Source organism: Mytilus galloprovincialis, chromosome 6, assembly GCF_965363235.1.
Source record: "Mytilus galloprovincialis chromosome 6, xbMytGall1.hap1.1, whole genome shotgun sequence".
Classification (NCBI taxonomy): Eukaryota; Metazoa; Mollusca; class Bivalvia; order Mytilida; family Mytilidae; genus Mytilus; species Mytilus galloprovincialis.
In genome coordinates this window covers 100,083,205-100,100,059 of record NC_134843.1, presented here as the reverse complement: position 1 = coordinate 100,100,059, position 16,855 = coordinate 100,083,205, and the positions used below count along the sequence as shown (strand labels likewise).

At 32.5% G+C, this 16,855-nt stretch overlaps 1 protein-coding gene across 1 annotated transcript; it reads left to right on the top strand.

The window, feature by feature from the left end:
* Positions 1–3,871: 3,871 nt before the first annotated feature.
* On the top strand, positions 3,872–12,439 carry LOC143078460 (fibrinogen-like protein A). Its single transcript, XM_076253322.1, has 9 exons — positions 3,872–3,976; positions 4,837–4,971; positions 6,266–6,337; positions 6,643–6,714; positions 7,010–7,069; positions 8,522–8,673; positions 9,501–9,594; positions 9,865–10,029; positions 12,044–12,439. The coding sequence occupies exons 1-9, from the start codon at positions 3,880–3,882 to the stop codon at positions 12,289–12,291; spliced, it is 1,095 nt and encodes a 364-aa protein (XP_076109437.1). The 5' UTR covers positions 3,872–3,879; the 3' UTR covers positions 12,292–12,439.
* The last annotated feature ends 4,416 nt before the right edge of the window (positions 12,440–16,855 follow it).

Here is a 16,855-nt window from a genome sequence, read left to right as displayed (position 1 = left end):
ATATAATTAACGAGACGTTTTTTCAAACACAATCAAATCACCCACCATGATAGCATTTTGTCCAATCACAGAAAGGATTTTCGAGCATGCGTATTCTGTTGCCATAGTTAAGCGTCCTTAAGTTCAAAGGGCACAAACCGAAACTATACCGACTGTAACGTCGGAAAAACCTGGCCTCCAAATTCTATTATACAGTAAAATAATACATGTGTAACAAATTATCTTGCGTGTAGTAGTTGATTTTTTTTTCTAAAATGAATAATCTGACTGACCAAATCTGCCAGTACGGCCCCCTCAGAATCAAATGATTGCCTCCTTATACCCTCCTCAAATATAGAGGATCGATAGCCGCTATAACTGCGATGTAAAATAATATATAGGATAAAGACGTGGAAAATGTGTGTGTAGAGGGGGGGGGGGGGTGGGGGGCTCCAATGATTTTTTTTTTATTATTTGTTGCAAATTTCTGGTAAGGGAAAGTCCCTTACAGTACCTTGCAAGAAATTTGCAAAAATGATAAAAAAAATCATTCGTTCCGGACCGACAATTTAACATTAAGAGGGGGCGGGGGCATGTTTCTTTCGGAAATAATATATATTTGATTCTGATTTTGAGAAAACAATTAATCTGGCTAGGTTAGAAAGAACAAAATCTTATCTTGGATAATTACCACAAAAAATAATGTTAAATTTAAAAAAAAATGATTTGTCGCGCCGCATAAAAAACCTTTAAGTTAAATGATCGGTCCCTACTAGTTTAAATATTTATTTTTGAACAAATATATATGCAATATCTTCTATATGTTTTTCTATCAAACACCTGCACCGTGGTATTCAAAAGATTGTCCTCATGATTCAATCATGCTATCATTCCACGTGACTATTAAAAGTGTAGAAGGTGATCACTACAGGTATACAGAATACATTTATACGTACTGTTTCGTTTTAATCCGTACATAGGCACTTCCGGAATATAAGTTAAAAATACATAGTCTTATATATCCATCCTTATACTTGAAAGCTCGTATTTTATCATTGGTTTCTAATAAAGGAAACTTTGTGAAGCGTCAAGGGGTATTTTAGTCGATTATTCGATTTTAATGAGCTTTACCCAATAGGAAAATCACTGCTCCCAATACGTTCGTTCGTCGTTATTCGTCGGTTCGTGATCTCACCGGTTACCTCTATTAAGACCTATTACTGGGTTTGTACTAACATGAACAACACGACAGATGCCACATGTTGAACAGGATATGTTAACCTTCCTGTGCACATGCGATAACCCACTGTTTTTGATGGGGTTCGTATTGCTCAGACTGTAGTTTTTTATGTTGTGTTTTGTGTACTATTGTTCGTTTTTTTAGACATGGCGTTGCCAGTTTTATTTTCGACATATGAGTTTGAATATCCCTCTATTATCGTTCTCACCTACGCCTATACCACCCTGCTCTGTCGCTCCGTAATTCTCGTATCAAGGCTTCAAAACGAGACAAGGCATTAATAGCGACGTCTCAATGTGAGAAGAGAAGTTATCAGCGACGTCACAATGCGAGAGGAGACATTATCAAGCTTGCTTTTGTCAAGCGTAAAACTGTTTTAGGACGTGGGAAAGACCAGTAGTAGAACGATAAACAGATAATCGGGGTTTTTTCGTATAGATGTCGTCAAATAAGCCGCTCGACACAATGTGAAACTTTTTAGCTCGTTTGCTGCGCTCACTCGCGAAAAGGTTAACATTGTGGCTCGCGGCTGATATTTTATGATATCAATGTGTAGAAAACCCGATAATAAAATTGAGAATGAAAATGGGGAATGTGCCAAAGAGACAATAGACCATAGAAAAAAACAACAGCAGAAGTCATCAACAGGTCTTCAATGTAGCGAGGAATTCCCGCACCCGGAGGGGTCCTTCAGCTGGCCCCTAAACAAATATATACTAGTTCAGTTAAACATGTTTGTAAGATCTCAACCCTCCCCCTAAACCTCTAGCCAATGTAGAAAAGTAAACGCATAACAAATGTATACTTATCTTTTGCTTCTCTTTCTAAACCCGTATAACTTTAATCTAAATGAGACCAATTGTGTTGACTGGATACCCATCTATTCTGTATACCGGTTTTTGATTAAACTTTAAAAAAAGACTTTGCATTGCAGAGAAATATCGAGACCTAGATGATGAGTGTTGTACTATTCAAGGTTTGGAGCCACATAAAATGTTTGTTGCAAAAGAAGTTATAAAAAACATTTCCGCTGTACCAGTAGGACCTACTCCACCACCACCACCACCTCCACCTCCAAATCCTCCAACTTAATCAGAACTTTGTCATTTTGAGCTTTGTCATATCGACCAAAAATGCATTTTGTGAATTGAAGTAAAAAAATTGTTTATCTGTTATTTTTGTATTTCTTTGCGAAACAATTAAACACTAAAGCTACTTAGGTATACCTTATCGTATTAGTAATTTGTTCTGTGCATGTGTGTCTATATATGATTTTAAAACATCGCATTGAACATTTGCACTTGCTGATCTAATTTGTATTATTATATAGTAAGGAGCATTACAACAGAATACAACCGAAGTTCTTTTTTTTAATATTAAACTTAATACAGCTATGAACGACTTAAAACTATGATCTTTGACAAACGTAATTTTTAACTTTTTACCAAGTGACTTGCATGGAGAATTGCCTCATTGGCATTTATACAGCATCTTATTTATAGTGACAATTTTCGTTTCCCTGTGATCAACTACCATAATTGTACACTTTTCTCACTGTTAAAATATCTCAACTTATACGTTACGTGCGCGCATGGTCACATTATAAGGAATTCATGAATTTTAGTGTGATCATAACGCTAAACTTGCTACAACATATGGTATGGGGAATAACTACTGAAATCAACACTACACAGGTTTCGTGGTCACTATAAAGAATGTGCAGACCGATACGATATGTCTCTTTCTCAACCTACCAGAGCATGATTTCGCGATATTGTATACTAAAGAGACCAGAAAAATCGTTCTCCTGTATATTGTTTTTTATTAGTGTCCTATTTCTTATCGTCCCATTTTAAAGGAGTCTAGAATTGCAATATCGGAAATATTTATTTATAGAATTAAAATACTCAATCGGATTTTTCAAATTACAATCCTTAAAAAAATCGTGATAATATTAGTATCTGTCTTTGTATTGTTTAATGAATCGATATATTCAAATGTGAAATCCCAATCAACTATAAATAAATATTTTTAAACTAAATGTGAAATAACTCTGTCTGTAACTTTAAATAGAAAAATGACCAAAAACAATCGAAAATATTAAACATGGCAATTACAAAGAACGTTTATATTTCCGTTATCACACTTGAATAAATATACAAAATGTCGTTCCTATTTTACTTTGAAAAGATCGTGAAACTCCGTGCTGCTTTAAAAGCACATACATAAATTACAAAATGTATTTAAACAAAGCTTGCTAAAAAATGTTTTCGAAAAATCGTATCATATTTTGTTCATGGATTAAGTGTGTTCTTTGCAAATCACGACCTAAACATTTTTCGTTCATTATCTTTTTTGCCCATTGACCACATTGCTGAAGCCGCACGGTGACCTATAGTTGTCAAATCGGGACTTGCTCATTGTCAAAGGCCGTAAGGTGACATATAGTTGTTAATTTCTGTGTCGTTTGATCGCTTTGGCAATCATACAACATGTTCTTTTTTATATAAAAATTTTTTTTCAAACTTTTATACCGTTTCGTTATTCCAACAAGAAACATGATATGCAAATATACATTTCAAGTCACACCACGAAGCAATTTGTATTTCAAAACTGCGAATAAAGGTTTTATTGATGTGTACGGGCTGATTCTCTTTAGAATGTCAACTGTAACTACCAGGATGCCGATCTTGCTCAGTTTCTATTTTCTGGTCGTTTTGTTATTTGTCGATGGCGCTGAAAAAGATGATATCAAAGGTAAGGAGTTATATAGTATTTGATTATTCGAGAGAAAATAACAGGAATTTAGTACAAAATCAATGATTCAACAATAATAATTCTAGGTATGTATAAAAACTCATTTTTTTATCTATCTCTTGATTACCGATTTCTTGATTTTTTTCCCTAGTAATTACATAAACGTTATTTTTCTTTTTGCACCAGATGTGCATTTCGACAATGTCTATTCAGTGATGTATGATGCGAAATCATTTGAAAATCCAAAGCTTATCAATAAGAGCAACAAACCAAAAAGGAAAAAAATGTATAGCCAAAGCCGGTCAAGAAATCAGAGCTTTGCATTAAGGAGATACATGCCTAATATGATAAATTATGCGTGTGTATAGTAAAGTAAATATAACCCCATTTCCATGTAACACAAGTATTCTTTTTTCCAATAAATACGTTTGTTGTAGCTTAAAGTTTACTTTTTTGAAATTTCAAAACAGCTATAATGTAGGCCCAAATTGGGGTCTTTCCGAGCATACTCCTTTCAGTCCTATAGAACCAGTAAAAATCATATAAAAATAAATTTAATCTTAGGCGCAGATGCCAATATCAGATATGAAATCGTTCGCACGCAGTAGTAAGTTATGTTGATTTATATCCTTTTTTTAACATGAAAAACAACAGGAAACTGACAGTCCACTTTTCGCCGATGGTGACATGAACGGATTTGTAATTATTGCAATAATAACACGACGGGAGTCACATGTCGACTAACGGAGTACCCATGTTGTGTTTCGGTGTAATCGTATTGCTGTGTCTTTATGTTTCTTTTCAGTGTTTTATTGATTTGTTTGAATGTATCTTTTTCTTTTTTCGCCGATTTTTTCCAGACACAAATGCCAATCGTAGAGAAATATACGACGAAAAAACTGATAGCTGGGGATTTGTAGAAGATTTGAAAAATCATAAGCGAGAATCTTCAGACGTTGACACGACAGTTGATGATTTAATGCATTCATTACAAGGTAATTCATTAATTCGTTTTTTTTCCTTCAAATTTCTAATAATAAGAATTATACATTTTTCTTCTTATCGTAATTGTGCCTATCGAAAACTGAATAGTAGGTTTTGTCCTATATGTTTTTCTTTTTATTTGATCGATTTTTATTAGTTTGGACGCTCTCGGTTTAGATTGTATTCACGACAGTTTAAAATCACCTTAACTTTTATTGTGTTAGTCTATCCACATGTGTGTCTAATATTCCTGTGGACCTACTGAACAGATTAAGTTTAAAAGTTGCTTTCAACAGTAATTATTCCATATACATATGAATATTTAATTATCTAATTGAATGTTGGTTGCTTGAAGTTCAAGGGCAACTGTTACATAGAAATAAGAAGATGTGGCATGAGTGCCAATGAGATAACTCTCCATCCAAGTCACAATGTATAAAAAGTAAACATTAACAGGTCAAAGTACGGCCTTCAACACTGAGCATTGACTTACACCGAACAACATGCAATAACAGGCCCCAAAACATGCATGTTTATGACGATAAAAAAACTATAACTGGTCCTGTAATAGACGCCGTCCAGGAAGAAGGTTGGGGATATTATTGGATAGGGACAGAAAGTAAACCTTGTAAAAAGCCATATATAAAGAGTTGTTTCAAGGGTTCTTAATGTACTAAGAACAAGGTACTCTGACTTCACGAAGAGTCATTGTGCTGGGATAACTTGATACATTTGATAATGTTGGTGACACTTCCTTAAAAATAAAGAAAGAACATGAAATATGTATTTATATTTGACAATTTTGGATTCCCCTTTTATCAATCATACAAATCTGGTACTCAAAGAGAGAATGTTTATTTACAGGAGGTTTTGGTCATTTTATTCAGAATTTGAACCGAGATGACAGTGAATATTAAAGCAAACTCATACTCTCATAACTTTTTTTTAATCTTTTTAACCTTATAATTATTGGAAATCAAAACTGAGATTATAGTTAGTATTTTCAAATATTTGAACTTCGTGCATCAGTGCAAATACTATATCCATGGCAGTGTACATTGACTGGAACACAACAGTCTTACTGGTTAAATGTTTTGTATAAATTCTGTATATCCACATTCTGAGACTGGTGCGGTTTTACCAATACTCCAAGATGACGTTCAAATTCACCGAATGTGACAGATGCTCAACCGGTTTCATTGAAATGTCTATTGTTTCCTATCCTAACGTATATGTTTCTATTGATATAAATGTATCACCATATTTAAATGAAGAGTACAGTTTACTATTTCATAAATATTTTAGGAATATGCTTTTTTGATAAACCTAAACAATCAGCGAACCAACTGTTAAAAGACACCCAATCCATACTGAAAAGTGAGTAAATAGCCTCTTCACATTTTTTAAAAGTAAAAAGAACAGGTTAATGATTTTGCATCACAGATTGCAATTAGCTCTGTAAAATATGTAAAAATATCATTTTTTATTAAATCGCGTTAAATGAATGTTATTGTACTTGAAATAGATTGACTATAAACAAATAGCGCCAAAAACTGTTGTGAAACCTATTTGAAAGCAAGAATTATGTTGTTCTATTATGATATAAAGTTTCCGACATCCAATGCAAGACTTGATATACAATATGGTAAAGTCCGTTTAATTTATAATTACTTGTATTGTAGATATTGACGTGTACAGAGATATAGTTAAACTTAACATACAACTAAGAAATAAGTTGAAATGGATAGTTGAAGGCAAGTATTTCTTGAAATATAACATTATATATTTGGCAAAACTTTTAGAAATTTGGTCCTCAATGCTCTTCAACTTCGTACTTTATTTGGCCTTTTCAATTTTTTTGGATTCGAGCGTCACTGATGAGTCTTTTGTAGACGAAACGCGCGTCTGGCGTATATAATCAATTAAGTCCTGGTATCTATGATGAGTTTATTAAACTATTGATAATTACGTAACGTAAATAGAAAAAATCTCGACATAATTAAGAAAACAAGGAAAGGGAATATGTGATAATTTGATAATTTATTTCAGGTAGCAAAGGTACGATAGAAGTTTCGAGAGTAATAAGAATGTTGAAAAATGATGTACAGGGTAAGTTAATTTATTATTTATAAATATTACCCCATTCATTGACAGAATATTGTTATTAAACATGAAGTTTTGCCATGTTGTGTCCCCTTCAAAATAGTATGATCTGTTTCTGGTGTCCGTTTTCAAACTTAAATATGAAATTTGAAAGGTTATGACAATCGAACGAATGTTAGCAATAATTTTTGATTATTTTCTTTAACTTGACCGCTTGATTAAATCAGAAACAAAATTGAAATGGATAAATTATCATTAATGTCAATACTTCGTATAATATACAAGAAAAGAACAATAAAAGTTTCATCTAGAAATACTTAATTTTGGTCTTTCTATTGATATGAATATTTCTAATGATATAAGAAAAAAAACCATTGCATCGATACATATTTATCAGCCATCCCGTTATATATGTTACTTCACAAGGTGTTTAACGTCCCTTCGTTATCTTGAAAGCAAAACAAATTTAATTTGAGTAAATGCAGACTATAAATCATGTAGACACATAGGTATTTAAAGAAAAATCGGAAAAGGCTTTCGTCGAAAATTGTGTGCCTTTCTTGCCCATTTTATTTAATTATAAAAAAGAGTAATTTTTTCGAATTTGGGTTTTCCTTGCTATGCAGCATTTTTGCAACAAAACATAATTTGATGACTCAAAGCCATTTCCTAATTAATTTTACAGTTTGTTCTAATGTTGTTTTGTTAAATCATTAATTGTCAGGGGTTAGGGAAGGGTTGAGCGCTCATGCACATGTTAAATCCCGCTACATGTTTTTTTCGTTTCTTTAAGCTGTTGTTCATTCGTTTGAATTATTTCACATTTTGTCATGTCAAATCCTTATAAAGCTGACTAAACGGTTTGGATTTCGCTTATTGTTCAAGAGTGTTCGGTGAACTGTCATTACTTTTATATCTCATTTTCAGTATATAACCACATTTCCTTTTCTTATAAAGTCATCTAACTTTTCATTTATATCTTCCAAAGTTAGTTGTGAAATTCATAACTACATGTAGTTTAAAAAATTTGTTGAAAGAGTAATTTTGTGTCTCAACTTCATTTACATTTTAAATCGTATTTGTTGTGAGCGCTTCATTTTTGTCAATCCTAAACGTTTTAGGCTGCGTACGAACCAGTATCCCAATCTTTTCCCAATAAGTTGATTACTGGCTATTAGTTCTGTCTTGTGTTATAAACTGGGACTCCTCCTTTAAACACTAAGCACTGTTATCATATATAACAATTCTTTATACATTTGCTATATTCTGTCCAGTAAAAGTTTACCTGTTTATATTTTTATTTGTGTCATCTTGGTGGTGCTATACATGATAGTTTTATATTCATTGTGGAGAAACATCTCAGACGTGTCTTTTGTGGTAAGGTTATGTTTCTTGTGTTTGTATGCTCTCTGTTTGTTCTTAGGACTTGAATAAATATTTCACGATTAATAATTATAGATATTTGTAAGCCTTTGGATTTAGAGACACCTCGCGACTGTGCTGAGTTGAAAAAGAAACACAAGAAAAGCGGTGTGTACACTATATACCCAGACAATTCTACAGCTATGACAGTGTATTGTAACATGGTTGACTACGATGGAGGTTGGACGGTAGGTCTAACATTATGAATAGGAAGTATTTACTTTCAGGGTTTTGTGTTCATTTTTTGTACCCCTACATAGGTCAATATATCTGAATACTGTGATTGGACAAAACAGTATCTACTAAAAATATATTCCAAGTTTACGGATGAATCAGGTGCAGAAAGATATAAATATTTATATATATCGGACAAAAAAAGAACTTTTGCGAATTCTTGAGAATTTCGTGATATGAGACAATAAAGCACTAGTTGCCTTACAATGCAATACAAATGCAAAGACAGCCGAAATAAAAGACGGTAATAATGCACATTCATATTTATTTCTTAAAATTATGATGAAAACTTCTGTGGATGTCGGTTCTGGGTCAGTGTTAGAAAGTTGTGAAATTTCATAGAAGGTTATTATTATCTCTATGTCTTCTATGACTACGGAAATAAGACAGTTCTACCTAAGTTGAGTTCGGTCAAATGTTTAATTATTAGGGTCATTATGTACACTAAAGCTTTAAAGCACCTTTTCAATATGTAATCGAAATGAATACAGACCAGAAAGGCTCTTCACGGATTTAGAAATTGTCCTCATAATATTTTCTATAATGAAAAGTGTTTTTATGAAATATAATGAAAACAAAATCAGAAACAGGACGATTAATTTATAGTACAAGATCTGACGTCGTAAATGAATTGAAACAGTCCCTACTTTAAAATGCACATATCATCATTATTGTATATTCTCATTTCATACCTACGACTCTACAGGGAATTCCATTCATTTCAATTCATTGTCTTAGTATTAACATGCATTGATGCATATTTCTTTCGATTTTTTGAAAGGTACTACAAAGAAGACAGGATAAAACTGATTTTTACAGAACATGGACAGAGTATAAAAAAGGATTCGGAAATGTCGAAAAAAGTTTCTGGCTAGGTAATTGTGTATTTAAACGCATTCAACTTTTGATTGTTTTGTCGTAATTAATGGTTTTTCATTTGCTGCAGATAAAATACACATACATTATTCAATTTTCTGTTTTTAAAATGTTAAAAGCTCTCAAATTATGTAACATCTTGTTTAAAGCTTCCATAATTATGAAACTTATGATATCTTTAACAAGTTACTCTTTAATTTATTCTAAACAAATAAAAGGAATAATAATTCATTCAAACGGTTTAACGTATAATTTATTCACTTTTACAGGAAATGACAACATACATGTTTTGACCACAAGTGGGAGGTATGAGTTACGGATAGATTTAAGTGACTGGACAGGGAACAAATGGTACGCCATCTACAAGACATTCTCGGTAGGAAATGAAAGTACAAAGTATAAATTGAATATCGGAGAGTACAGTGGAAATGCAAGTAGGTTTATTAATATTTAACACAAAATGAAAGATCTTAATATCACATTCATCTCATAAATGTAATTGCTTTGTTGATTAAGCCTTGAGCAATTAGTCTCATTCTTAAGAGCACACGATATCAAACATATAGCATTATTTAGCTTAGAGAAAAGATTATAAACTTTGATTAAGAATTTAAACCGAGATTTTTTTTTCATGACTCATTCCTCCTTTACAGAAGAAGAAGAATTTTATTAATCTAATCAAGAACCCATAAAGGGCATCATTTTACAACACAATATGATTGGAAAAAGCAAAACAGAAAACTAATACCATACTATAACGTTATGGAAATAAAACGTTATTTACATATACATACGCAGTTCTACCGGCGATTTAAGCGTTGTAACGAGTCATAACGATTGCCAATTTAATACACCGAGATGAAGCACGTTCACTATCCACTTTGCACTTTTCACTATGCAAAATTCATGAATAGTGAACTGTGTTTTTTTTTTGCACTATTCACTATTAAAGTTTATGAAATTGAATGAATTTAGTATCTACTTGTATATATAAAAATTAGAAAAAAAACCCGGTATTCAATACGAATTATTACGATGTGTTTATGGGAAAATTCCATGATTTGTATTGAGTTGTCATGAATAAGTACGAGTAACTTACAGAAATTTCACGACCTTTTGCGGATTATTACGAGTACTTTCCGTAATGTTACAATTGAAGCAATAAAGTTACGAGGGTTTGAAAGGATGTTCTAGAGCTTTCATCGGAACTTAACACATTTATTTAAAAACAAGTTGTTGTCATGACACGGGTTATGCTCTTCTCATACATGTTATGATGGTATGATACTAAACCCCTAACGGGAAGGATTGTGCCTGATATTCATATGATGAAGACATCATCTTTCAATCAGTTTAATTGAAGTCTGGAGCTGGTATGTCAGTTAACTGCTAGTAGTCTGTTGTTATTTATGTATTTTTGTCATTTTTTTTTTTGATTATATCTTCTGACTTCAGAATCGGACTTCTCTTGAACTGAATTTTAATGTGCGTATTGTTTTCTTTTCTACATTGGCTAGAGGGGGTGAGATCTCATAAACATGTTTAACCCGCCGCATTTTTGCGCCTGTCCCAAGTCAGGAGCCTCTGGCCTTTTTTAGTCTTGTATTATTTTTAATTTTAGTTTCTTGTGTACAGTTCGAAGTTTAGTATGGCGTTCACTGAACTAGTATAAATATTTGTTTAGGGGCCAGCTGAAGGACGCCTCCGGGTGCGGGATTTTCTCGCTGCATTGAAGACCTGTTGGTGACCTTCTGCTGTCTGTTCTATGGTCGGGTTGTTGCCTCTGTGACACATTCACCATTTCCATTCTCAATTTTATTATTAGTTACATAGTGTGCTACTGAACTTATAGGTACATATGTGGTCATTAAATTCCATATTGGGTAAGAGCAAAGCTCGAATCCCTATATGGAATTTACTGATAACATATATACCGTATTAGGTCACTAGCACACTATGTAACGAATTTATCTTACCGACTATCTTAAATGTGTGAAATTTAGACCAGTGACTTATCAAAATGAGCAAGTCTTCAATACTGTCAGCATTACGAAACTACTTCCATTGATCCTACAAAAACAGATGCCAATAATAACAACTTGTAAGGTTTAAATGTGTTTTATAAATTTATTTCAATCTTAATCATCAACTTTGATTAAGATTGAAACCTTAAGATTTTTTCTCAGTTACGTTTTGTGTTATAAAGGGACCTAACACCACTACTAACCGTGTATGCAATAAGCCTCGCCTCCCTTCTTACCTAATATGGAATATAAAGGGACGTAACACCACTACTTACCGTATATGAAATACGCCCCGCCCCCTACTAAACTAATATGAAATATACACGTCTCCACATGGACGCTTTTAACCAATTACATTCATAGAAATGTATATGGTAGGATAATGTATTTTATAACTATTGTCATTGTATTTATTTAATCACAGAGGATGGTTTGGCGTACCATAACGGAATGAAGTTTTCTACTAAAGATCAAGATAATGATAAAGATTCCGAAAGAGACTGTGCAGAATTATCTAAAGGAGGATGGTGGTATGTAGGCTGTCATAATTCTAACTTGAATGGGGTATACAAGACAGGACAAACAAAACACTGGGATGTTGTCAGTTGGAATCTGATAAAGGGTAGCAACTATTCTATGAAGTTAGCCCGGATGATGATCAGAAGGTTTTAAAGTCACTTTTGAGTGCTGCAAAATATATGGGAACTAATTCAGACATTTAGATATCGTGGATTTTGTTTTAAAAATTGTTTCAGAAGTTTCAAAACTGACCTAGTTATGTAATTTTATTTTTCAAAATTAAAATATATGAACAATCTTAGAGTTGTGATATAACTATGCACAGATAATTTTTTAAAATGTATTAATGACACATCTTACATGGAGTTAAAAAAAATAAAAACACAAATAAGAAAATATTGTTCGACTTCAACTGAGACAGCCTTTTGACAGAGACCAAATGGCACAACAATTGGCAACTATAGGTCATCGTACGTCCTTCAACAACAAAAAAGAACCCATACTGCATATCAAGTGGTAAAAGGATTTGACATGACAAGGGCGAAATATTTAAAACAGAACTATAACGGCCTTATTAATGTACAGAAAATAAACGGATTTTTTTTCTAAAATACCCGAAAATTTTATTACAAATTAAATTAAAATTAGAGCAATGTTACGTAATTACAGAGGATGGTTTTGTGCAGCATAACTAAGTTCATGTTGTTTATTAGTTTAGTTTTCTATATATTGTGTCATGTGTTTTATTGTTTGTCTGTTTGTCCTTTTCATTTTTAGCCATGGCGTTGTCAGTTTATTTTCGATTTATGAGTATGACTGTTCTTCTGGTATCTTTCGTCCCTCTTTTAAAGGACATGATATTGAAATTTAGAAAAAAATCAATCTTGGTTCTTTTGATCTTCCGTTCCGTTCAATCCAATGAAGTTTGCAAACCATATAGAAATAAAAAAAATAGTGAAAAACCCATGATAAATAACTCTACTGTGAGGTACCGAAAAACTGAAATAAATATCAACGGTTTGAATAATCAGAACGACCATAAAAATAAGAAGAAAGTAAATGATATAGTTTAAACGATTAAATATATATGAAGGAAGGATGGCACTATGGAGAGGTTGTTGATGGCTTTTCCATAAAACACTAATCCCCAAAAACATAAAAAACGAAAGGTCTGAACTTAAATGTCTTCTTTACATTCTGCATCTGTTTACGTATAATTGATGTTTGTAATAGTGCTTGAGTCTTCAATATAATGATGCATTAGAACAGTAATTTGCCTAATCAGTCTAGCTGATATCACACGTTTCACTTACATTTTGTTTGGATTGCGATTAAAAGTTTACTTTATAACACTTTACTGTTTATTCCAAAAAATAGATATTGCATTTGATATACTTCCCAAGCTTTTGGTGATTTTCGTATCCGCAAAATATTCTTCTCAAAACTTGTCTTGCGGAATGACATCGATTTTTTTTTAACCGTTTGGCATCGAGCGTACTAGCAAAAATTGTACTTCTTACCACTACAGTTGCAATCTCTTTGGTGTATACTCTGCTTCACATTATCAGTGCTACACGAAAACGTTTCAGAAGCATATTAATAGCCTTGTCCATCCATTCTTCCTTTACAGTGCCATAAAAAAGGTTCCCTGTTGATAACTTCAGTATTCTCTATTTTGATTTGAATGAAGGAAATGAAAAAGTAAAAAAACAAAAGTACCGAACTACGCGGACAATACTAAACGGACAGTCCCTAAAAAATGAACACTCATTGATTTATAGGTCAACATGTCAAAGGTCAAGGTAAATGCTACATACATGAAACTAGAACAAATTTCGTAAAATGGTTTTAAGATGGCATCTTGAGTTTCCTTTGCTTTAATGGAATGGAATTTATACAGATATATCATATATGAAGAGAGACAAATCCGTTTGATAATGGGGTCAGATGCCACTGTTAGATTAAAAAAACACACAAAAGATAATGAAAAATGGTTTCTTGGTTGTAAAAGAGGGACGAAAGATACCAAAGGGACAGTCAAACTCATAAATCTAAAACAAGCTGACAACGCCATGGCTAAAAATGAAAAAGACAAACAAACAACAGCACACGACACAACATAGAAAACCAAAGAATAAACAACACGAACCCCACCAAAAAACTAGGGGTGATCTCAGGTGTTCCGGAAGGGTAAGCAGATCCTGCTCCACATGCGGCACCCGTCGTGTTGCTTATGTGATAACAAATCCGGTAAATAGTCTAATTCGGTAGGTCACATTCAGGAAAGAGAAGGGGATTGTAGTTACGACGTAAGGAACATATTCCTGACTTGGTACAGGACATTTGTAAAGGAAAAAATGGTGGGTTGAACCTGGTTTTGTGGCATGCCAAACCTCGCACTTTAATGGCAATGTTAAATATAACATTAAAATGACAACATAATATTACAGGACTACAATACAAATAAATAGGAAAACGTATTATGCAAAGAAACACATGAATAATAGATAACAAAAGACATCAGGTTTAACATTCAATACGCCAAAAACGCGCCTCGTCCACACAAGACTTACCAGTGACGCCCAGATATAAAAGTTCGAAAGTAAAAAAAAATACAATGTTGTACAGCACTGAGGATCAAAAGTTGAAAAGGTTGTGCCAAATACGGCTAGGGTTTTCTGCTTTTGATAAGAACATCCTTATTATTTAGAACAATTTATGCTATTGCAAACAGTAAATAAAGTCTTAACCAATTACAGAAAACAAAAACCGGAATACTGATTTGGTCAGTTCTTAACGTTTGAACAAGATTTGGTTTTTGCCATGATTTAATTAAGTGAATTAAGTGAATAGAACTATATTTGTTAGTGTTAAAAGAGAGTCGAAATATATTAAAGCGACATTTAAGATTATAAGGCGAAAATAAACTGTCATTGCTCAATAAAAAAAACCTAAACAAACAGACTTTTATTTTACAGGAGGTTGCTTATTATCTCCTTTATTTCATGAAAATGATAAAAAAAAACTTTGTATTTTTGGAATTAGTGTTTATAAAATCTATCATATCCAAACACCAAAGCTACTACTTTTCATTTCAAGTGTTTTATATATAATGCATCTAATACGGGTGGAAAGATATCATTTATTCTCTTAAAAAATGGTTTAGCTGTGCATGTTAGTTTTAATATTTTCCCCCAGGTTGTTGTCATACCCATGACATTGTTTTACGTACTTTATTTATATTGTGTAAACGAGTTCATTTATTCGTTCAGTCTATGTTTACTTGTTGTTGTTACATTTCTTTTTGATCGAGTAAAACAATTTCAAATTGATTAAAACTACTCATTTTGGGGCCATTGATAGCTTGCCGTTCTGTGTTTGCCACGTCTCCGTGTTGAAGGCCGTACTTGACCTATAATTATTAACTTTTTACAAGTTATGAATTTGATGGGTAGTTATCTCATTAGCACTCATACCACATCTTCTTATATCTTTTTTTAGTATATTTGTTCTATATCCATCCTATCGCTTTTTGTGTGATAAATTGGATATGTTATTGTAATTTCTTTCATTTAAATAAGAGACTTTTTAGTCTTTTAAATCTCAATGTTAAATTGGTATTTAATGAACACAGACGTAACGCACGATATTGCGTCTCAAATGGAAACGTTTTACGGCGACTAATGATTATTGAGGAGATTATTTTATTTCGCTTGCAATTTTTGTTTTGCACAACAATATGGATACTTCTTAATGTTTGGTTGTACTGAATATGCATGAAATATTTCACACGGAAAGTAACGTGAGCAACAAGCAACAAAATATATCGTATTTGGGTAATGCATAAGTCTATATGAAATGAGAAGATGTATATACGGTATGATTAGTGCCAATGAGACAACTCTCTACCAATTGACATAAAACTTAATAAAATGCAAAGTTTCTCCATTTAGATCCGGAAAGAAAGAAGATATTTATTTTGCTTTTATTAAAAATAATTGTCGGGAATTACAAGTTAAAGGGGTCTTGCTTACAAAATTCTCTTTACTTTCTTTAATAACGGGACAACTAGATTAAGAAATGAAACGATTGTCAGAAAAAAAGGTTAATTATATTCATCTCATATATTTACAAGCTTTCTATGATATTGAGAGGTATATATAGCCATGCTTCAGGCCCAATTTTTTATCTCACTTTCAAGTTCTATACATATGATTCTTATTGCATGCAGAGAAATAAAATAAAATCGCAGTTTTACGCTTCCTAAATTTGAAAATGTGTAAAAGTAAATTTGTTGTCCACTCGTAATACACAACTTTTTCACAACTTAAGAACCTCATATAAACGAACAACCCCAGTCATAGGATTTTTGTTTATACTTTGTTGCCTTGTTGATAGTATCTGACTATCAAGAAAAATCTATCTGAGGAAATATATACAGATGATCCACAATATAAATAGCGTCCCGAATCGACAACGTTAAACGTATGAAAATCGTTCAGTGGACAAACTTGCAAGACATTTAATTTCTTTGAAAACAAAGTCGTTTTGACCACGTAAATTATCAAAAAGTATGTAGAGCTTAAGTACAATTACGGAAAAGCACTATTTAGCATGCAACAAATCTAATTTTTCAATAAATTACGTTGCAAATGACATTGTATGTAACTTAACTGTTATGATTTTATAAAAAAGCTGTTTATAAGGGTGGACTGGT